The sequence below is a fragment of the Polyodon spathula genome, chromosome 15, assembly GCF_017654505.1.
Source record: "Polyodon spathula isolate WHYD16114869_AA chromosome 15, ASM1765450v1, whole genome shotgun sequence".
NCBI classification, from domain to species: Eukaryota; Metazoa; Chordata; class Actinopteri; order Acipenseriformes; family Polyodontidae; genus Polyodon; species Polyodon spathula.
The window spans coordinates 38,465,545-38,489,764 of NC_054548.1; the positions used below are offsets into that span (position 1 = coordinate 38,465,545).

A 24,220-nucleotide genomic window follows, 5' to 3' on the forward strand; every position below is an offset into this window, starting at 1 on the left:
GTGAAACTATAGGCATCGGCTGGAAAGAACATCAACAAGATTTTTGTAGAAGTGCGCCTTTCTAAACCAGTCTCTGACAAATTTGTACAAGCGATACAATAATGTACACCTTCAGATTGTTTGCTTAACAAAACCGAACGATTCCACAATCAATACCCCCTGAAATTTATTGCATAAAAACTGATGATTGAATTGCAAGAAGCCATTTAGAATGATGGGCTCAACCTGAAGTCTCATCTGTTACACCAATTTTGCCATCTGAAATGTAAACCAATGCCAGGAAACAAAACACCTGTATAATATAAAGATTAACAGAATCCTCCTATGCCAATAGAACCAACGTATTTTCTTTTCTTTTTTTTCTTGCACTTCAATAAGGAAAGTGCGGATTAACGTTTGACAAAATGATTACACTTTTAAAACTGAAACCAACAGACATTTAACATCAACTTTAATATGTAATTCTATCCAAGCTTAGATCTAGGCATGGTGCTAAACTGTTGTACCTTTTGGCTTTCTTTGAATTCTGTTGACATGCTGTGTATGTGTTGCTTTTCATGACCAACCTCAAAAGCCATACCATTTGGTTATTAGCAATGACAGAACAGTACTCACATGCCACCTCCAGCGATGCATTACGGCTCACAGCTTCCCCCAGATAGTTCCTGGCTACGCAGACGTAACTCCCCTCGTCCGGTTTACTGCGTCGGCCGTGTACGATGCGGAGGAAGAAGAGTGAGCCGCTGGGAAGCAGCATACGGTGGGAGCGAGGATCATCCTTGTCCGTCTCCACCCGCTCGCCATCCTTATACCACTCGATGGTGGGGGTAGGCCGGCCTTCTGCCTTGCAGTTCAAAGTGGCGGGCTCTCCTTTGGAGACAGTGAGGTCAGAGGGGTGTTCCACTATCCGAGGGGGGGAATCCTCCTGACGAAGGCGGGATCCTAGGACACAAACAAAAAGAGGCTCAGTTAATGGAAAGGTTTCACTTTTCTATACACCAGTTACCATCTGAGAAATAGCCATTTTATTGATGGCTTTTCAAAGTCATCATGGTTGTGGTGTGACAAACATATTTTTTGTTTTATTCTAACGTTTTTTGCCAAATGTGTACAGATGATATATTTTACACTTTAGCAACTGTTTATAAGTCTTTCAAAAACATACCAGGTCAGAATGCTGACATATTTATATCAATATTAGGGTTATTTAAACAGTAGGTAGTTTAATTTGGTAACACTTTCATGTATGAATAATTACATTGTACAGGTAATCTGAACTACACAAGTCTGTGCATTTAATTTTTACACATTCCCATTGGAAGGTTGTGGTTGCTGATTTACGGAAGCGTCCTAGTGCAAATTTAAAAAAAAAGAAAAAAGTAGGCCTGTATATCTCCTACGTCTCCTAAAGTCCAGACTTTATATCTTCTACATAGGACTTTAAAAAAAAAAAGTCTTACATAGGAAATTTACAATTGACACTAGGATGTTTCCGCACTGATTTGTATTTTACTTGTATTTTTTTAGAAAACTAAATTTTACCTAATTTTACCTAAAACTACACTGCCTTTCCACTGTACATCCCACTGCTGTTCACACACTAACACATTACAAAATCACATTGTATTTATTTGCATATAATGAAACATAACTCTGTACTGCTTGGGGTATATGTACTTTATACAAAACAAGAAAACATTACACAAAACACAAAACACATTACACAAAACAAGGACATAAACTAGGATTTAAAAAAAAAAAAAAAAAACAGTCTCCCCCAAGAATATTGTTCACATTGAGCAGTTCCCCATCACATATCCTATATGACCACATCAAAGACTCCAGCACAAACAAGTCATTTGCATTGAAGCTGAAGGGAATTTTGCTGTCATTATTTATTATGATTCAAATGTTGATCAAAGGCTGATTCTGTGCATGTGCATATGTATCTTTGGCAAGTCTGAACATATAATACTGCACATCCCTTTTTTTAATCCCAGCATCAGATTTTATTTAAGATAAGTACTTATATGGTAGACTTCCATACTATCATTTCAAGTCTGCTCACTAGCATGTTACTTCAAAATCTGTCTTTGGCTCATTCATGTAATACTAACTGGTTTGTAAAAACTTCCCTCCCACTCACACATCTATCAATATGCTTCTATTTCACTGTGGTTCTTTTTTTCCCTAAAAATGGATCCCTCAACGGAAGGATTAACAAGTTAAATAAAGCCAAGAAAAAAAACAATTGCATCTGTATCTATTTACATTTTTAATCACAGTTTCCGTTAAAATGCTAATTTGTTAAAAGTGAAATAAAGAGTGTCTTTAACGCTAGAAATGCTGTACCACAGATAATCTAGGCAGTATGCAAATATACCTCAATAAAACTGTTTAATGCGTTTTGTGACCACATTTTCACACACTTGATAAGAACCAAGAGGCAGCCAAAAATTTACATCACTTAGGCCAAAGCGGGGGTTTAGGAAAGAGCACAATTCACATAGTTGACAGGAGCTCAACAGGTCGAGGACAAGCTTTAGGTATGCTGTATCCATCTTACTGATCTTAAAGCTTTCTCTCTGATGCAAATGAAACAAAAATTGCTTTAAATCCATATGATAACAAAACCGATAGGATAAGACAGCTCCTATATCATGTGATCGATAATTATCAATAGCAGTTTACAGAATGCATTTTCAATTACTTCCAGTTTGTGCAAGTATAATAATACAGATTCCCTACATACAATGAGCACTCACATATCCAATCCTATAAAACTTTAACTTCAGTGACGAATATCTGATTATTTCATCTGATTTGACATGTATGTAGGTGAACACGTTGTAACCTGACCCTTACCACCCAAACAACTTCCTACCCTGCGCACACACACACACATTTCATACTGAAAGAAAAAAATATGACTTGGGTTTGAGGAACTGTATAGGGAGACGTATATTGTAGCGCATAATTTTCTTTTCTTTAGCACTGTTGGCATTTTATTTCTTATTTTTTTCTTATATTTGACTGTGACAGAGAAGGAATGGTTATAAATCTCCCTCCTGACATGTGAGGATGCTGTGTAAAGGAAACAGTGTTCCCCCGGACTGGAAGGTTTGACAGTTTATTCCAGGGTCAGTTGGAAGTTGGCCACCCAGGAAGGGGGCAGAGCCACAGTACTCCAAGTCATCGCCCCAGAAGGGAAGTGATGTGGAAATCGCGGATTGGAGGAAAAACGATTGCACCCGCTAACCAAGGAGGCGTGGCTGAGGGTACAAAAGGGGATGTGGCCAAGTGAACTGCTCCTTTGTTATAGTTACGGATGAACTGCTAAAGGACTGTGATATACCGTGAGTGTTTAGTGTTTGTTTGTTTTGTTGTCCTAATTTTAAACGTTTGCTCTTGTTAGACAGCTAACACATACCAGGAGCTGTCGCTAAAGGCCAGCACCAACCTGGACAACACTGCACTACAGTTCACAAATAAATGTATTTCACCACTCACACTTAAAAAGCACTCACTGTGGAATTGTGACCGGCTCTGAGTCTATTTACCATTATTATTATTTTGGGACTGAACCCTGTGTGTTTTGCTGAGCACTAAACATAGCTGTGTATAGCCAGTTATTATCGTTTACAGTTGTCAAGTGACTTTGGATTATAAATAAACCATGCACTGTGAACATTGTTGTTTGTCATTACTTGAGCACCACATCACCTCTACATCTGCGCACTGCAAACCACTTTGCCACAATGACACATCACAAGAGATGGCTCATGATGATGGTAGATTGCTCATGGAACATTTGATTCGGTAGGGCCAAGGCAAGATATTTACAGCAATCTGTCTCAAATGTTTAATTATCTGAAGACGGTCCTCCTTTTAGTTTTGTTTTTCATCCAGAGGGGTCTTTCATTGATTTTTTTTCATTGACATTTGTTAGTGCATGAGTTTGAGGAATAACACAGCAGTAAAAGACAAGCACTTGTCCATTTTTCAGGGAACACAAAAAAGATACAATGTCAGAAAATACACAGATGAAAGGACTGTGTTTTAAAATAAGTAGGCTTCCATTTAGATGTACTATAGTTGGTTTTGTTGGTACAGTACTATATTTTCGACAGAAGAATTATTTTAAGACTGATATGATTCTGAAAATATCATTTGCCAAAACAGACGACACGTGGACTGCAATACAGTATACTTTTAAATCCAGTATTTATTGTACTAGCATTATGTAAAATTCCCCATTAACGACCCAACAGCAAAATGAAAACCAAAATGTTACCGATGCGTAGAACTGCATAAAATGTAAAAGGCAATGCAATTTAGCAAAAGATAAAAAAAAAACCTGCCAGTTTCCAGAATTAAAACAGTATCCAAAGTCAGTATTTGAAATTGCAAAATATAGTGCTTGATAATGCCATAATGTCACAGTTCACTTGCAAATGAAAATGCAAGAAAACCATTAAAGAGCATAGATTTAAAAATTGGATGAAGCACTGAAAAAAAAACCCCAAAAAACAACGTGGGCTGTGACAGTTAAACAGCTACATTGTAACATTGAAGAGATTTGTATCAGAAAACTGGTGACAGAGTCAGAAATCGAATGCGATGGGTAAGTACATTAATTTGTCACAGATATAATAATGGGGATTGGTTTTATTCTTGATACAAGAGCGGTAAAATGCAACTGACATGTATCTGGGTAACGGATATCTGAGTGCTAACTGTAATTAGTTATTTGTCTGTGCTTATTTTTAGATTCTCCTAAACATTTACTGCTGCTCTTGTTCCTGCACTATCCTGTATTTAATGAATGTCCACTGTATTGAATTATGTGGTGGTTTGAAAATGTATCCATGGTCTAGTAATATTTGCTTTATAAACCAAATGGTAAAACCACACCACACCATTTTTAAAATTCATATCATTGCTCTGCATCCTGACTCTCCAGGAGGTGCTATCCCTCTCTAACACCACATATAGCAGGATAGCATCAGGAATAAAACTCAGAGTCAGGAAGCTGCAATTAAAGTGCTGTTACGCTTGTTTATTTACAAATACAAAATAAATGAAGCAAAGAAGCAAGGTACAATGATCAAAATAAAGCAGAACACTAGTCAAAAACAAGAGTTACCTTTAGGCTGGGTAATGGCTTCACTAGAAGTTGACCAAATGATGCTTCTCCTCAAACTCACCCAATCAACAAAGGATTTTTCCTCCATTACCCAATTAACACCCAATTATCTAATCAGAGAATGGCCACAAGCCAAACATGGTTTCTGGCACATTTAACCCCCTCCCTGCCAAACTTCAGTTAAAAGTAATTAAATACAAAAACCCAACCCACACACAAACTATTTACACGCAGGTTATTCTCTATATCACAGTGGTACATATCATGTATTGCAGGGACACTTTATAAACAGATTTGTGTTATCTACAGCATTACCAGTTTGCCAGGAGTACACAATATACAGTGTCAATTGAACAGCAGCTATATTTCCTTAGTGGCCTTCATCTGCACAGCATACATAAACACTGAATCATTCAGACCTAACTGAAGTACAACTCCACCGAGGTTGTCACTTCATACCTACTTTTTTGTAGTTATTGTTATTAGCCTTGATTCTGGAATTCATGTCTCATTGGTGTTGGTCTCCCATTCCAGTAGAATTGAACCAGGTCACAGGTGAGAAATAGAATATTAAAGTTCATCAACTGTCATAGACCTTCCTAGCTCACCTCTGTGTCCAATATGTCTACTACATTGGACTAGGCTCCTGTGAATGTCTTCTCTGTCTATCATTGACTTGTGACCCTAGCAACAAAAAAAGGTGAAAGGGAACCAAAGTACACCCTGAATGCCATTATTCCCCCTATCGCTGTGTTCTGCTAAAGAGGAAGAGAAAGTGAGAAGGCAGCTCTTGGCACCACAACTATTTTTCAAGCAGCATAGGTCTAAGGGGTGAGTTTGTATTCCACTGTAAGTAAGTTAATGAATGAAGTACTAATTAACATTATGGCATTGATAAATGGAGAGTGAGATTAGGGATGTACTCGATGTTCAGGCCTTCCCAGATGGAGTGTCAAAGCCACATTAATTCCTATCTCATTGGAGCATCTGCTTCTCCCATAATCCATTGCCCCTTGGTACACACAACACAAACTGTTGTGACTCAATTCGATTTATATCAATCTAATTTCTTTTAATCCAATTTGTATTCCAATCTACTGCCTTCTAATCACTTAAACCTTGAGCCTCCATCTGGTACATTTTCTCTCAAAATTAACAGACAGATGCCTCTGCAATTGTCCTCCACCGTCAGGCTAATCATGTCCTAGAAGCAGTACACAGAGAATGCAGAGGCTGTACGTGACTTGCCACTCTGCCCTTCTTGTTACTAACATAGTGATTCTGCAGGAAAGCCTTTTTGTCTGTCTATTTACATAGCAGTGGCGTCCAAGAAATTGTTTGAATATGAAGAAAAGGTAAAAGCTCCCAAAACAATGGTCTGTTAAGGGCACTACTGTACATTGCATTAAGGTTTTTCTTTCTTGACTCCAAAGAAAGACTAGCATTAAAAGTATTCATGTTGCATATGCTCATCATATATAACCAATACCATAATCTTTGCCATTAATGGAAGCCAACTCTAACCCATTTACTACAGGCAAAGCGAAACATGTTTTGGTGAGTGGTGTGCATATCATTATACATTTGGTCAGGTCAATTGCTTTTCAGGTAGGTAAAATAGTCTACTTTTTATAGAAACTTTGTACCTGACCCACAAGTGGCATTAGATTCCTTTGAGGAAGCATTCAGCAACACTATTTGGTAATTTTTGGTGTGCTATGCATCATGAAATTGTGTATTTATTTATTTTTTAATCTATGTAATATCTATGATTATACTGCTTAGTTATTCATTTTACATATAGCAGTCTCTTACTAAACTGGGCATGTGAGGAGACAGACAGGTTGTCCAGTTTAAAAAACAAAATTCCACACACATACATTTATAGAGCTACATTTATTTTCAATGTATAAATCACTGCACTGGAATAACATGAATCTGCTCTCTGTGCACATTACATTATGTAAAAATATAAATCTGTACAGTAGGCCTACACAGTAAACAGTACAGTAGTAAAGTCAAATGAATACCTAGCACACTTTCATTTTACTTTGGCCTATAGGCTACCAGTAGCACAAAATAAATCGTGCTTCTATGTTAGTATCTTGTGCCACATTGGATATTACTGGGGGACATACATTGTGTCCAGCATATCCGAATATACGGCATGTCTGCATTAACAATGGACTACTATACTTTACATCAGCCTTTAAAAAACTTCTTAAAAGCAAATAATGGTAGTGTATTGTTTTACAAGCTGCTGTCATATATTATAACTGTGAGCAGTAAAACAACTCATATAGGTGTCCTGTTTCAATTGCAGATATATTTTTTTATGATAGAGGTGACAACTAAAATGTTTATTATAATGATTATCATTGTGATTACCATCAATAGGGCAAGTACTGTTATCCAAGTCAAAAAGGATAAAGATTCTGCTTCCAAACATTAGTGACCAGCTGTAATGGAAATTCATGACGCCAGTGTTTAATCATTTTCTACTGGTATCCTACTGTATTTAAAGCATACAGATAAAAGGATGTGCTGATAATATTAGCAGCTCTGACAAGATGAGTGAGAATGGAGCCCCCTTAGGGATGCTGTGTTACTCATTGATTAATTAATGCTTATAAACAATGGGATTCTTACTGTACACATTTCTGCTACTGGTTTTTCAGTTTTCAATTAAAAAGACACTTTCAAGGAATACATAAAGGTTTCAACTATAAATCTCTGAACAACACAGTAGCACACACACATGCTAGATTTTTGGATTAACACAGGTTCTGATTCAGAAGTCAGTTTTATTTGCCTTTGTTTTCCCTTGCAAACACTATCTTTTACTAATTTAGTTTTTATTGTTTCCCTTCACCTACACAACAAACTACAAAGACTGAACCATCTGGGGCCCATACAAGTGCCACCCCAGCTTTGCCCACCCCCTCTCTAATTCCCTTTGATTACCAGTTGCAATGAATAGAGACAAATCCCCCTCACCACTGCCAATAGCACCAAACAAGTAGGTTTCTGGACCCTCTGCCTAGCATATGTAATACAATTATGCAGGGCTATAGCCTATTCTATGCCTTGTTTGCTATGATACTGACCACACAGGCAGAATTTATAGCAGGTGGAATGCATTTAATGAGATTTCCATCTCCATAGCAGATGATGCAGTCAGAATTAGCTACAGTAGGTGTCTATTTCGGAGCTCACAACGGCAAGCTGACTTCCAGGCTGTAAAATACAATTTGCTGACAAGAAGGAAAATGGTGAATAAGATCAAACATGCACTGATGTTTTTAGCCAACACAAATAATCCACTTTTTCCACTAAGCTTCACTGAACACTGCTCCTCGAGTAAACCCATTACAGCCTAATCAAACCATAGAAAGTGTAAAAATCTAGCTCATATATTCCCATGAAAACAGGGCTGAAACAAAGGAACTACAAGCAAACAGTGACACTGGAAGGAAGTTGCTTAATATTCACATTGACAGACAAGAACAAGATAGTAATTATGTGAAATTAGCATTTTCATTGAGAAGCCTAGTTGAATCCCATGTTCTAGTTAGTGGGGGAGTGTGTCTGCCTCACCACAGTGGCTCACAGAGCCCTCATTTATTGAGATCTTGTGGCTCCTTTCTACTGTCAGTAAATAAAATGTGATCACATAGTTACCCTCTCAGGAGGAATCACTTTAATTCTGTCAAAGTTCAGTCGTACTTTGTCTTTAGGATAGTTCTTCATGTAGTCACATTAAAAAAAATTTCAACACTCATTTCTCTGTCCTACAGTGCACATTAAACATACCAAACCAAATGTATGCAAACTAGCATAAACAATTTCCTTCTGAAAACAAACGCAAAAATAATCTACTTTAATTCTTTCAGCAGTAAATAACTTTAAAAAAACACCTGCAAATTATATTGTTTCAGTTTCTGAAAAACAAATACTAAATATGGACATAGACAGACATACATTATGTGTACATTAGATTAGTTTACTGGTCTAAAGATTTCAGTAGTTATATTTCTTGTTTTAATCTATAAAAGAATACAAATAAAAACTATACTGTAAGGAAGACACATACCAACAGACAGAGGGCTTTAGGGTTTAGTTTTGTCAATCTACTATATTCTGAACCAAAGTGCTTAGCACTTCATACTGTCATTATAAGGATCTTTCCATAGCTAACCACAGTTATTGTTGCATTGAAATTTATTTCATGTCTCCAATCAAACAAATTGATGTTTAAATCTGATAAGGCTATTAAGAATGATTTGATTGCCTGATCAGACATTTCAATTTTGACATCACAAGTACCCTCTTTTCTTTCCTTGACATTGGCTGTTGGCAAAAATACCCCAGATCTGTTCCAGACCTATTGCAGCAAAGTGAAATAAAACAACACAAATAAGCTTTTAGCAGCAAACTACAGACCTAGCTTATCCTATTAGCCACCAGAGAATGAAGATTAAAGGATAACAATGTTTTAGTACGTAAGAAATCCTATGAGAATCTGAGTTCAGATTTTGTCTAATGGATTTACACATACCTAACATTTTCCATTGCTTTTTCTCTACCTTTTGCTATCAGTGGGCATAAACAGGAAGAGATGTTATCGTACTCTGCAAGATACAGTCCATCAAAACAAAAGCTGATAACGCTGATGTAAATAACATTTATTAAAGAAAAAGAACATAGAACATCCTTTTCATGTAGCAGTACTTGGAAGGTAAAAACTAGTGATGTGGGGTGCATAGCTTTTCTCTTGCCCAATTTCTTTTGTAGTATTTAAAACCTGGGTGTTCTACTGTCCTTTAATGACTACTGTCGGAAGGCATCAGAGTTACTGAAATGTTAATTGTGTTGACCCACTACAGCCCACCACCTGAGGGCCTGGGCCTGGGTTCTGTACAGGCCAAGCAAGGGGCAGACTGTGTTATACCGGTGGACCTCTTTTTGAAGTGTATTGCTGTTGTGAAGGAAGCCCTTTCTACCTTTTCTTAATGCTAAAGAACAAAGTCTGTATCAATGCAAACTGTTTTACTGCTCAGAACTTAACAAGTAGGACATGGCTAGGGTTAAGTATTCATGCACAAATTGAATAAAATGATCAAATAAGCAGAACAGAGACTGGTCATTTTGTTAGACTGATTGGTCAGTACAGTGATGGGAGATTTAATATCTGTGTTCTAAGTACTACAGTTCCTGTTTGACATTTGACCGATTATCACAAATCTTTTTAGTAAAAATTTGAAACAAGGAAGCAAGTGAAGACAAGAATGCAGTATGGCAAAAATTCTATCAGCTATATTTGTGTTTGCATTACCACCATGAAATCTGTTTTTTATCTGCATTGTGTCTCTAATCAAATGCCATTGTAATCTGATGACTAGCCTACATGCAGGTCTCAGCTTAGTATAAAATGGTCCATCTTACAAAAAACACTGTCAAGGAATTTAAGAGCAAAAATGTACCATCACACATCCTTGGAATGATCCTGAGTACAATCGATATTCCTGATTCACATTAGTAGTGCAGAATGCTCTTGCCCTTGCTGAATCTGGTCTAGATGTTCTACACCCCCATACACATAGATATAAAGAAGGCATTTTTAAAAATGATTTATTTAAAACAGCACTTCCATTAGATTCCACAACTTAATCCATCCTTTCACACAGAGAACCACCTTGACCTTGGGAGAAAATTCCAGTGCATTTTATTAGCATTGCTTTAGATAAATTCAATAAGGAAAACAGCCATCACAGGGAATGCAAAACCGTTGTACCCAAGAGCTAAATAACGCAGGACAATGACATTTTGTTTTGTGCAGCTTGTGGTAGTTTTGCTCCACATCTCTAAAAACCAGTACACCGGTAAATGTATTAACCCATTAGTTTTAGGTACTGATATTTTGTATTACAAAAACTGTAGTAATAGTATGTACAAAGGCATTATAAACACCAACAAATAATGTTTTACCAAAATAACTGCGGGGTTTAACATTTTACTGTGAGGTCTAGGGACCCCACAACCTCACACTGAAACATAAATGCGCTTTCTCTGCATTCTTTTTAGTCTCAAAGTCTGAGAACATGGAAACCTTTGAATGTGCATGTCATCAAATATTGACGTTAAATATTCTGTTTAATTTTACAGATTTAGCAAATGCATACAAGAAAATGAGATGTTTGAAATCAGATTTATCCAACACATAAGAAATTAGATGTTTTAAAATAATACTGAATTTGATACTTATGAAGGGAACATGCCATATTTATTTCTTGATAAGGCAATTTAATTAATCAAATCCGGAGCCAGCAGGACAAGTAAACAAGTTAATTAAAGAGAGGCAGATGGAAAAACAAGTGTCAGCAAAGATGATCCATTAAGACAAATGTGACACTGGAAATTGGATTCACTATGGAGACCTACTTTGGCGTACATTACCACTACCCTTAATCTCTCGTGCCTGACAAATGTCCCTTTAAGCAGAAAGCTTTCAATGCCCTCCAAGTTAAATACTCCAGAGATTGAGAATAACTCCTCATACATTTTCATATCCAAGGAGGAGTTCCAAATCGAACCATTAGTAAATTCTCCTCTAGTGTTTCCCCCCATTTATTTGTGGATGTGACTAGAAATTGTAAACAGGGAACAACTGTTCTCCAGGGACTTGCACTTCATAATAAAAATACTTTGGGATTATGCTGAGTTCCAGCAAATAGTAAAATATTCACGATTAGTAACAACTGAATTCATCTGTGAGGAAGGTGGCTCTATTCGAGAAAGGGTTAAAGCAGAACTTGAAATTGGATTTTTTTGTGTAGGTACTCAACACAGCACAGTGCTACTCATAAGCTATTTGTGTCAATGAAAAAGTGGAATATTTCAAGCACACGAGTTAGGTCATTATTTTTGAATGAGATGATATAGTGATAGTACTGTATTGTATAAACTGGAAAAGAGGGTTCTATTGGAAACACAGATTAAATGATGTATAATTTCATGTATCACATAGTAAAATAATGAATAAATAAAAAAAAAAACTAAAAAGTAATTTATCATTTAGAAGGAATTCTAAAAAGTTTGGAAATTAATTGTGTTAGAAACGAAGCTGAGAGACTGGTGAAGTTAACACAACTACCTTGATTGTAAATATGAATATCATTTTAGAAGAGACAGAAAGGCAAATAACTAACTGGGAGCATTTCTGTTTTTCTCCTAAATGAAGCAATACAAATGTCCTTGTATGTATGTATGTATGCAAGCTTCAGCCACCAGAGAACTCAGCCATACGGTTTAAAATTGCCAAAGGGCACACTAATATGTAGCCCTAATTAAGTTTTTATTAGGCAATAAGGCATGGTGGGGGGTAGGTTACATGATATAACCCCTTCCCTGGGGGCTGTGGGGGTTACTTTGGAAAAAAAAAAAATCCCTATGAGGTGAGCATCTCAAATCAATATTGTTTAATATTATATTCTGCAAACCCAAACAGCTGGCATGGATGGTAAATATTAAATTAAAAAAAAGAATAAATCATAGATTAAAAGAAAGCAGACCATATGACTCGCTTCATAAGGCTCAAAGTAATAATGCAAAGAGTCCGCCTTTGACACTTGGGCTCAAATAGGTCATGGGTTCAAATCTCCCATCCTTAAATGAAGTCTAATAATTAATTCATTTGGGGGTCTCTCTGCATCAAGCATGGTTGTCCTTTCCTACAGTTAGGCCGATGTAAAATGTGTATTAAAAGGTCTTTTAGTATGTAAAATGTGTATTAAAAGGTTTTTTCAGCATGCAAAATGTGTATTTAAAAGGTTTTTCAGTATGCATAATATGTATTAAAATATTTTTCCACATGTAAAATGTGTATTAAAGGGTTTTTAGTATGTAAAACGTTTATTTAAAAAGGTTTTTCAGTATGTAAAATATGTATTAAAATGTTTTTTCAGTACTTAAAATATGTACTGAAAATGGTTTTTCAATATGTAAAATATGTATTAAAAGATTTTTTCAGCATGTAAAATGTGTATTAAAATATTCTTCAGCATGTAAAATGTGTATTAAAGGGTTTTTAGTGTGTAAAATGTTTATTAAAAAAGTTTTTTCAGTATGTAAAATGTGTATTCATTTTTTTCAGCATGTAAAATGTATATACATTTTTTTTTCAGCATGTGAAATGTGTATTAAAAGATTTTTCAGCAGGTAAAATGTGTATAATTTTTTTTTCAGTATGTAAAATGACATTTCCATAGAAAGGTTCACCAGCTTAATTTAATCAGCTGCAGGTTTCAAGATTTGACTACCAATAATCTGCTAAAAAGTTCAAACTGTTTTTTTTTTTTTTAAAATGTGCTCTTTAAAAGTGATGGGCAATGGCATTGGCAACAGTCAGGAAAGGTACAGACAGGAGCCAACCTCTCACAGCTCTGCAAGCACACCTTAATTCTGCCCATAATAACCCTGCCATTGTCTTTGGATCTCTATCAAGCAGACACTGCTAATTGTGCCTAATAGTGATTTTGTGATGTGGAATGCTGTCTAATGATAACTGTGTTGAGATCATCAAACTCATTTTACTTGTGGCTTGAGTCAGATTTCAATAATGCCCCTAAAATATAGATCAAAGATGGCATGTGTAGGCCTGCTATCAAAACAATATGGATTTGCATACAATGCATACATTTACTGAAACTAGAGTAAAGTAGTGTATTTATTGGAAGGTTGGGGGTTCATTTCCAAGAAGGGAAATGTAATTTGATGTACATTTTGTTTTTTACATCTTTCACTAGAAACCTGCAGGTGAACAATGGAGATAAAAAATAAATAAAAAATTAAGCATCTGCTTTTTTGGGTTTTTCCAAGGTAGTCTAAGAAATGCTTTTTGTGTCCTCTACCCACATGCAGTTCAAAATAGCTTGCATACAATTCAATTCAAGAGAGAAAAAATAGGCTTTGTTTGTTTCTTCCCACAGTGGTCTGTCAAATAAAAACCCTCAAGAACAAAATGACAGCTGCTAAGATTCACATCAAAGCTGGCAGGCCTTATTTTGTCTGCCTCTGTTTATCAGGTTAATGATTACACCCCGCTACCTGAATGTTGCCAAGAGACAGCCAATCAAAACACATGACAGAGGCACAAGCATTCAAAGTGCTGAAACCCAAAATGTTAATCTCAACCCAGACCACACAAGTGACCAGTATTTCGCAGGTCAGACCCACAAATTCACATTAAAACCTTCAGACCCACGACAGTCATTGTGCAACCTGCAAAATAAAACGTACATGTAGACCACTGTTTGGATGATGTAAAAAATTAAAGTTTGTCATTATCAATGATTGTATTTTTCATTAAGGGGTTCTTAGTTCATGCTGCAAATTATATCATTTTAAATTAACCAATGCTGTTGTTTTATTTTTATTTTATTGATTTGAAACATACTTTTTTCATAAATTAGGTCATATTAACCCTTTCAAGGCCAAGCCCGAATATTTCAGGTCCCACTCTTTCACAGCGCTGCCTGGTTTGGCCATGCTTTTTTTTTTTTTTTGGATCAACTCAAGCAGGTGAAAAAATAATGTGTCTTGCTACTAAAATGAAGACATTGTAATTGTAAACTTGGCCTGTGTATCTTTTTCTGACTGTGGGTCACTTGAGCCATACTTTACAAGGACATGCTTCTGTGCTTTCGATGGTTCATCAAGTTTATCCAATGAACCAAAAACATAAATCCAACTGACGGTCCAGTCATACATGCACATGGTAAATAATTATAATAATGCATTCACTTATGTATTTTTTTATTTAGAGTCCCATTCTTTGTGTGATCAACAGTTTTGTAGATTTGTAGAATAAACAGTGGATTTGTTAATCAACAATATATCTGCCCTGCACTCCCTTTCTCTTCAAAGCCTCACAGCCACTTTCAATTCAAAGATTCGTGGAATTTATCAATGAAAAGATCAAAGGGTAGACGTCACAGAATTAAAAAAAAAAAAATAACAACAAACTTCACCAAACTTGTGTTTTATTATTCAATCCTAGCCTCCTACATATGTCTGACTTGCATTTGATTATAATCTCACTTACTGTGCACTTATCGTGTGATTATGAGGATTTTATGCATGTTCCTACAATAGTTTTCATTTAAGGTAAGGGATGCAGATACCAGAATCCATGATTCTAGTTTAACTAGTATTTGATAGTAATGGCAGTACATTGTATTTTATATGACAATAATGGTAACGTAATTGTAGACTAATTAAGGATGAAATGTTTCACCCCAATGCCCTATTCATCTTTTCTTCAAATGCTCTGCTTTAAACATGCTGTATATAAGCCTTGGGGAATTTCTATACTTAAATGAACAAAATACAGGCAGTCATAAAGGCAGGTGTTGATTTCTTTTGTTGACAATAATTGGCAATATAAAACCTGTAGAACAAGACATATTTTATGTAAAAGTGGAATTAGGTTCAGCTTGTCTTGCTGTTATTCTAGAAGAAATATAAAGTACTAATAATTCTCTATTGTATTATTATGCCATTTTCCTATAATAGTGTTTGTAAGAATTGTGCCTAAAACAACAAATGCTCCACAACTTGAAGATTGTTTTAACAACACCACCTGTTAAAAAGGTTGATAGATCTCTAGAAACAAAAAGACATGCACGTGTAAGATCTATGTATTATTGTAGTGGTAGCAGAAAGGTATTTTGTGGTTTTCATATGAAATGCAGCAGATACAAATACAAGCTGCACTGTGAACTCTTTTGTTTAGACAAAGAGGACCCAGTCGCTGTGGTCCTTTATGGTTAGTTACCTCTGTATGTGAAATTTACATCACCTCGCATACAGGCCTACACTTCTTTACTTTCAGCATGTTCCCTCCTTCCTTTCTCTGATCACGAAATAGGGGTCTGGTTACACAGGTAGACAGGAATCTTTGAAGTAAGCCACATATTTTATCCTGAAAGCTGTTATTTACTAAATGAAAGCTCATTTCATGCTCTTTTAACATTATCAGCTGCAATCTTCTGAGGTGTGTTGCTGTTCTCAACAAATTACTTTTCTTAACGAGTCTGCACTACATTTTCTAGTTTAAAAAATAATAAAAAGCATAAGAAGCAAGTACTATATTGACAAACATGTTTCATAATTTGCTGTTGTATGAAATGGTGTCAGACATGATGACAAGGAAAGTAACAGTTGTCAAAAGACTACTGTAATCCTCCCCATTCTAAAGCCTCTTTCACACTGGCACTCCTAACTGGGTCACGACTTGAGTTCTGGCTACCCGGGTCACAATCCCACATAGTGTGAAACCACGTACCTGGGTTGTACTCGGGCTGACCCAGGTTGCAGCGACTCACCTCAGGATATAGGTCGACATGCTTTGACCCGGGTTGAGAAGGACAAAATACATGACAGCCGTTCGTAAACCGACAAAATAACAAACAGCCACGTCTGCGTGAACTTTTCACTTCTGCAAGGAACATTTCTGTTTGTTCTGTTTAGCCATATTTGTGTTGATTTGAGACACACCATGAGTCAGATTGCAGCAGGGATGGAGAAATATTTGATCTAATCAGCATTTGGGCCGATGGTACAATCCAGAGAAGCTTTGATTGAAGCGTCTGAATCAAGCTGCTTCCGGGACATTGATATGTGCATTGTGTATTTGCGGGTAGAGCATGCCAGTGTGAAACTGGCTTAATTCAATCTAGCCTACACAAATTGCACTACATGATTTTTCTTTAACACTAATTAGCCCCCGTGGAAGGGAATCAGTTTTATCACATTAACCTGATTATCAAGATCAAATAAAGTTGAACTGAGATAATGCATCCTTTCTATTTTGCTGTTTGTAGTTTTGGAGCACATAACACAAAAAAACAAATGTCTGGGTCTCTCTCATTTGGTACCAGAAACATGGCATCAAGTTTTCATCATGATAATGCTAACCCACTCACTGTTTTTCTGACAATGCTGAGTAACAGGAAAAAAAGCTGTGAATTCACTAGTTTACTGTATTTTAGCTGTAAGAACATACACTTCCTCTCCCATTGAAACCTTCTTGCCAAAATTAGATTTTGTACCTCAGGAAACAAGAGTTTTTCTTCAGTGCTTTATATTTTTTAAAACTGATAGTTTGAGCAAGTTATTATAAGGTAAAAAATACTACAAATTACATATTTAGACTAGCAATTCCTATTGCCATTGTCCTAAAAGTTAACAAACTTAAAATAATATGCGGTAGCTCCGGTAAAGTTCAGGTAACTATCTTCACTATTGATATCAGTTTGCCAAACCACATTATGGTACTCAATTGCCCATATCATTGTCTAAGAGGTCAGCGGCAGATTTCTCTGCATAGCTGAAAGTGAAACTTTATCCCCCAGCAGGGCTGACTCTACAGCTTGAATAGAGGTGTCGGGACAGCTCTAGGTGCCTGATTACTACAGTTGCAGAGAGAAAGGCTTCACATTTCACAGTTTAATCCTGAGCAATTTAAACGATGAAATTAGCTATATTAAAGCCTGCTAGCAGCAGCTGTCTTGCATTGCAAAGCACAGAAATGGACACTTCCTCTTTTTCAACTTCAAAATCTTTTCAAGTTCTACTTTATTCTATACAAATAAAAATCATCACTTTAGTAAACTGCTTTGTGGTGGCTGCCAATAATGAAACAAAGCCAAAAGACTAACCAATATGTTTTAAGCACAAACGATACCTCTTAATTGGGAAATGTTTAACAACTGCATTCTGAGAACTATAAAAAACCTGAACTATTTTAGGCTAACAATGTAGCTGTCAGTGGGCAACTATATCCAGCTAAAACACTTGAGCAGCATTTTCCTAAGCTCTTCTACGCATACCAGGTCAATAGCATTACATTTCCATTAAGCTAATCCTAGAATTGAGATATTCCCCTTTGGTTCAAACAAACTCTAAACTCAAGATGAGTGGATTCTTCATGCAGCTGCACAAACCTGAGTAGGAATTACTTATTTCCATTAAAATAGTCGTAGGACTAACAAATACTGAATTACTCGCCATAACATTGCAGAACAGCTAGATCTATAAACCCAGAAGCTGCTAAGAGCTTCCCAACCCAGACAGATGTTTCTTCTTCTCCTGAAGTAATATAAACACAGAAAACTATACAGATTTGATAAATCTGCCTTTTTAAAAGGTGTGTTATTATTAGGGTATTATAACAGCTGCTTCTTTATTTAGGCTAGGTATTTAATGCAGACTGCATCTAAGGGTCGGTATAAGAAAAAAACACTCAAGTTTCCCAAAGAGTTTGGTCAGGGCTGCTTAGCAATCTTAAAGCTAGAAGAAGGAAGACTCTTCCGCCTGCCTTCACCCCTGTGAAAACCTGACGGTATTAATCATTACATTTTAAATGCTGCTGACTGATACTATTCATTGAGCTAGGCATTGTTGCTAATGTGGCCCCATGAATACAGCTTAAAACCTTTTTGTCTTTTAAGTGGACTCTTAGCAGCAGCCCCTCCCATCTCAAATGCATACACAAGATCTTTCAAAGGCACAGCATTAGGAAAAACAAAAGTATTTGGGGGGAGTTAGAACAAAGTGGTCAGATTTGATTCGGACCATGATTCATAGCTCACATTGTGTTTTGCCCCTTCTCTACCTCAATGGTTTTTACTTCGCCTAGCAACCATAGTTTGATAGTGAAAAGGAGCATGATTTTTTACACAGCAGAGAAATGTAGGCAAGTTTTATCAGTGAATACAGGCCCAGAATTTTTTTTTTTTTTAGTTTTTTAAAAAGAACTGAAAGTACAGACGTACGTTTTTTTAACCAATTAATACACTTAAAGTTGCATAATATACAAATTATGTAAACTTTTACACCAAAAATATAATTCTGTGGTGTCTCTTTACTTTGCCTGCCATAATTAAGCCTTCTGTGCATTCTACTTATTTTCATAAAACAGACCAGAGTTGTGACACAAAACCCTCCTTCTTGAAACCCGATTGCCAATCTAGTTTGTTATATTATTCCAAAGGAGACTGAATATTGTGATGATATTTTTAATGTATGTTTTAAAATTAACAAAACGTACCAGAACAAATAAAAATGTATGGGACAACTTAATTGTACTCTAAAACAATGGCACATATTCGTTTCCAAGTTTATCCTTGCTTTATAGTACATCTCTTCTGCTTACGCTTAAATATTTTTTATAATGGTCTGTATTTACCAAACACATAACTCGCAGCAACCTGTTTTTTTCAACCGGAAATTAACAATATCCTTCACAGAATACCCAAGAGCACTTGACAGTTATGTAATCTTCTTTTGCTGTGAACTTTATAAAGGACCCTGCTAATAGCCATTGTCCAATTCAGGTAACAGAGTGTGTATTTAGGAGTCTTGAGCACTAGGAAATAGCTCTCAATGATAGCTCTGGAGATCTGTGATTGCAGGGTGAGTCGTGATTAAGATGCTTCTCGTAACTGACTCTTAACTCCTGACATTTTCACAGCAGTAAAAGTAGTTCTGGCATGCAGAGTAGAACACAAAGCTGCACTATCTTTCACAGCATTAAAGCTGTCTTGTAGTAAACAGTTTTTTTCACAGTATGCAGAAGGCCACTGAGTAAAATGATGTTATTAGTGAGCTAATGAGTTGCTTTTATTTACTATATGACAAATAATGTTATAGTTACATTTAATATGTTTACATACAGATTTTTTAAAATTAAAATCAAATAAAAAATACATCCAATTTCTAAAGAGCCTGTTTTTTATTTGTCACCAAATAGAATGAGCAGACTTAAGGGTAAGTCTTTTTAGGTATCTAGTAAACCAGAAGTTGATTTATTATACTTTATAAGAATCACATTTCCCCAAACTGTTTATTAATATTGTAGCAATCTTGGTTCCCACAGGCAGGCTCCTCGCACAGGGCGAGGCAATCCACACACAGGCGGAGGGCGGACGTGAACCCAGGACCTCTTGCACTGAAGCATAGCACTGATACCGCGGTAGAAAAGAGCTGGCTCCTTTGCAAGAAGTGTATATCGGGCTTATGTCTTTTTACGTGATTACGTCACCTACCAGCCCTGCTGCTGCCTTCCCCCGTGCACACTACAATATAAATTACATTACATTGTACACTGACCTTACTAATGGCAAAGTACAGTATTTTAATCAGAAGTAGTCTTAGATCAATATCATGCAATATGAACACCTGTAAAATTCCCTATAGTGGAGACTAAAATTCTTGCTTGACAAGTGATTATACATTCTAATAGCGCCCTTCTTATTTCAGGCAGATTACAAAAACAAATAGAGTAATTTGAATAACAACATTTTCTTGATCACAAAATAAACTGTTACTAAGTATTGGTGGATTTGTCTGGTTCCATTAGTTAAGTGGCAAATTAAGCTTAATAGTGATGTAATTAAGTACTAACTATCACTGAACAATATATGGATAGTATCCACCTAAATGTATGTTACTGTCATGTAACTAAGCAGTCATAAACCACCAGTGTCAAATTGATACTTTATTTAGGGTATTACAGGTAATAACACAAATTTAATTACACATAACATAATCCGCCATGGTTAACTATTTAAACTACAACAGGATTTTAAATATGAACCTCAAATATGTTTTCCCTGGACAGTCAGGATAAATTATCTCTAGTTCCTGTCGTTGCAGTGCGCTGGATAATTGCATTTGTTTCATACATCTCAAAACATCCCTGTACATTAATTACATTCTGTAACACAGAGCTTTCTCTGTTGCGCTCTGTCGGTTTCACTGAGCACCTCAAATGTATTCATCTTAACAACACCGTGTATCCGATTGCTTAGCTTTTGTGGTTATTAACAAAGGCTTTTATGCAATCCTGTTAGGATGCATTGGCAAAATAATGAATATGCCTTTTGTTGATAAAAGTCAAAAGCACAACATTGTGACATAAAGGTGATATAAACATGCGGCTTTAATTTTAGAATTAATTACAGTAAGCGAGGTTTATGCGCGCAAACACGTTTAATCAAATGCGCATTGCAACCGGGCTCTGCGTCTGATATTTACGGTATTTTCTAGGATTTGGGGGAATTGGTAATCTGTATAGTGCACATACACTGTTTATAGAAAACAACTTGAATAACGATGCACATGATAACAAAGTTGAATTAATATGAAAGTCAAGGTGCGGTGTTTAAGGGTAGAAAGTTCAAATAGGCGTGGTTCATTTCGCGCTTGATCCGTCTTTTTAAATCTCACTCTGGGTGTAACATTTCTGAAAGTAAAACTGAGTTCACCACTGGTTTGTTGCTTCACAGAGCAATGAGGATAGCATTATCGTGATAAACCGCAATGTTACTTGGCGTCTGAGATGCGCATCTGGCACTACCTGATGTGCAGGAAACACATCAGAAACATGGTTATTCTGTGATGGTACTTGTCAGATATATGTATACATTTTGATCATGGAATGTGTTGGCCTAGTAACACAACATGCGTTTTTATTTAATTTTTATGAGTGATCCACTGTAAACTGTAATCCTTATTAAAGAGGCTGGTTTTAGCGCTGCAGTTAATATGACTAACTTTCGGTGAGGCACTCATTTGAACTGGCAAAGCCAATGCTGCAGCTCAGGCAAGTCAAATATGTGTCTCAAATCTGTATATTTTACCCTCAGTTTGTCGTAGCTAAGTCAACGTGTTAGGACACTGTGTTAGAACTTGCTCTGACAGTCAATTGTTTGACCTTGTTTCAAAACCAAAGTACTGTCTATGAATTGAAACCGAGAACTACAAAGGGAAGCTTATATACAGCACTCCCCATCTGGTTAAAAAATAAATAAATAAAAAATCACGTTTGTTTCTTATTGGCAACGTAATTATATTTCTTGAAAAATGAAACATCAGAAACAATCTGCAAACCATTTAAAACAATCCAACCCACATGCCATTGTACAAAAACGAGATGAAACGGAATGTCCTCCTCAACTTACCGTTCACTTGAAAAAAAAGTAATCCAGAAACAAGAATGACTAGTAGCAGACCCATTCTATCATATTAAAACAATCCTGGATAAATTATTATGTTAATTAAAAAAGGGAACCGTTTTCGTTTTTTATACAGTTCTTAATGTCTGAATGAATCCAATCTGAAAGCAGGCGCGCAAAATAGATTCATAGTATTTTAAAGGGCACTAGTTATAGTAATACATCCCTATGGATGGACAAGAAAACTCCAGCCCTGTTTCCACGTATTTAAAGGAGAGACTGCATCCTCAGCCCAGCATCTTGTCAAGTTTCCTTTCTTTTGAGAAAATCCACTGCAATCCCAAAGTAGATCCGTCAGATACAACACATTTCAGAATGACAGTTTATTCTTTTTAAATGCCTTCCCGATTTATTCCTAAAGTGTTCTCACAATCTAGTACTTTTGTCCAAGTGGTAAGCATATCCAGTGTCTCAGCTTTTTAATACAAAATACACTGATTAGAATATTGTTCACTGATTCAGAACGTTTGTGAAGATAATTTGTTTTCCACCCACTATGAAAAGCTGTTGAAGGGATGTTGATCCAGGGTGCTTAAGTACTGTAAATATACAGTCAGTGGTGAGTGGATGTAGTTAGTTTAGTAGAGAGCTCTGCTATCCTCTCTCCCTCTTTGAAACACTAACACTACCACTGCCAATGTGTGTTCATGCTGGGCTGGAGCTTCAAATGACACACCAACCAAAAATAAACTTGAAGGGGGAGGAGAGAAAGAAGCCGAGAGACAGACAGAGAACGAGAGAGGGAGGCGGCCAGGGGGTGTGGACTATACCATATACAAAGCTAAAGGAGAAGCAAAGGGATCTGTGTTGATCAGTAACAGACTTCCTCGTGGCCGATAGAAATGAGGACATGATCCAACTAGTGTGGTCCTTATACTGAAATAATGTAAACAGTAGCCGAGAAAACAGTCCCTTTAAGACATGCCATAATGTTATCTTCTTACACTGCTCTCACCAACAATAACAAGTGGCTGGACAGTTTAAAGTTTAACGGGACGGTAACGGACAATGCCGGGGTTTTTTTTTTTCTTGTTTTCTTTTTACTCCCAAAAACCAGAACAACTGTTAACAAAACTAAAGTTCGGTTACATACTGTACCTTGTTTTGTTACTGGTATGTGAATCATGCCGATGCAGGGGGGAGAGGTATTTACTGTACATTTATCTAATTCACTTTTGTCTTTTAGCAACATGTGATGATATAGTGCCATTTGTTGTGATTAAATGCAGTGTCGCTTTTGTGGACAACTCTAATATTGTAAAATAATAATAATAATAATAATAATAATAATAATAATAATAATAATATAATAATAATAATAATAATAATAAACAACAACTGAACGCATGAAGACACATGAAGACAGGTCGCGCACTGTATTAAAACACTTATACTGAATTTGACATTTCTAATGTAATGGACTTGATTAGAAAGATCAGAATTGCGTCACTCCTCATATTAATATTTGATCATTCTGTCCACCATGTGTGATGAGGAAATTACATCCATGGAATGACTGCACCATTAGTCTGCTTATCGGATTCTGTTTACAACCCAATTAAACATACAGGCTGGGGGAAAAAAAAAAAAAAAAAAAAAAAAAAGATTGCTAACATTGATCAAAAGTTGAAAGAAAAATACACGTTCTAGGTTTGGCTATAAAACCCCTACTCTACAATTCCCACATCCAACATGGACAAAATGAATTTACAGAGCACAGAACAGGATATATGAAAAAAAGGGAATGTGAACGAGAGACGTCGTGGAATGTATTAATCTGTCAATGAATGTTTGAGGCTATTCTTTCAAGGATGCAGGCTGAATAATAGTCATCATCATCATTATGGTTATTATTCTTGTAATTACTATAGGCTTGTTGAAATTTCGCCTACATCCATTAGCGAATATAAAATAAGTGCAACGTATTATCTTGTTGAGGTGTAAAAGAGACACTGGACATTGCTATAGAGCTAGTGTTGTCGATATGCATGTGTCT

General features: G+C 36.2%; 1 protein-coding gene across 10 annotated transcripts in view; it reads right to left on the reverse strand.

Annotated features, from left to right (window-relative positions):
- Positions 1–22,868, reverse strand: part of LOC121327869 (roundabout homolog 2-like) — a 265,965-nt gene extending 243,097 nt beyond the window's left edge. For all 10 annotated transcript variants that reach the window (XM_041272163.1, XM_041272161.1, XM_041272155.1 and 7 more), the window contains exons 1-2: positions 22,171–22,868; positions 616–942 (exon numbers count right to left, since the gene is read on the reverse strand). In XM_041272163.1, coding sequence (XP_041128097.1) covers positions 616–942; positions 22,171–22,225 — 382 coding nt within the window. In that variant the 5' untranslated portion in view covers positions 22,226–22,868. The remainder of the gene's footprint in view (positions 1–615; positions 943–22,170) is intronic.
- Between the last annotated feature and the right edge of the window lie 1,352 nt (positions 22,869–24,220).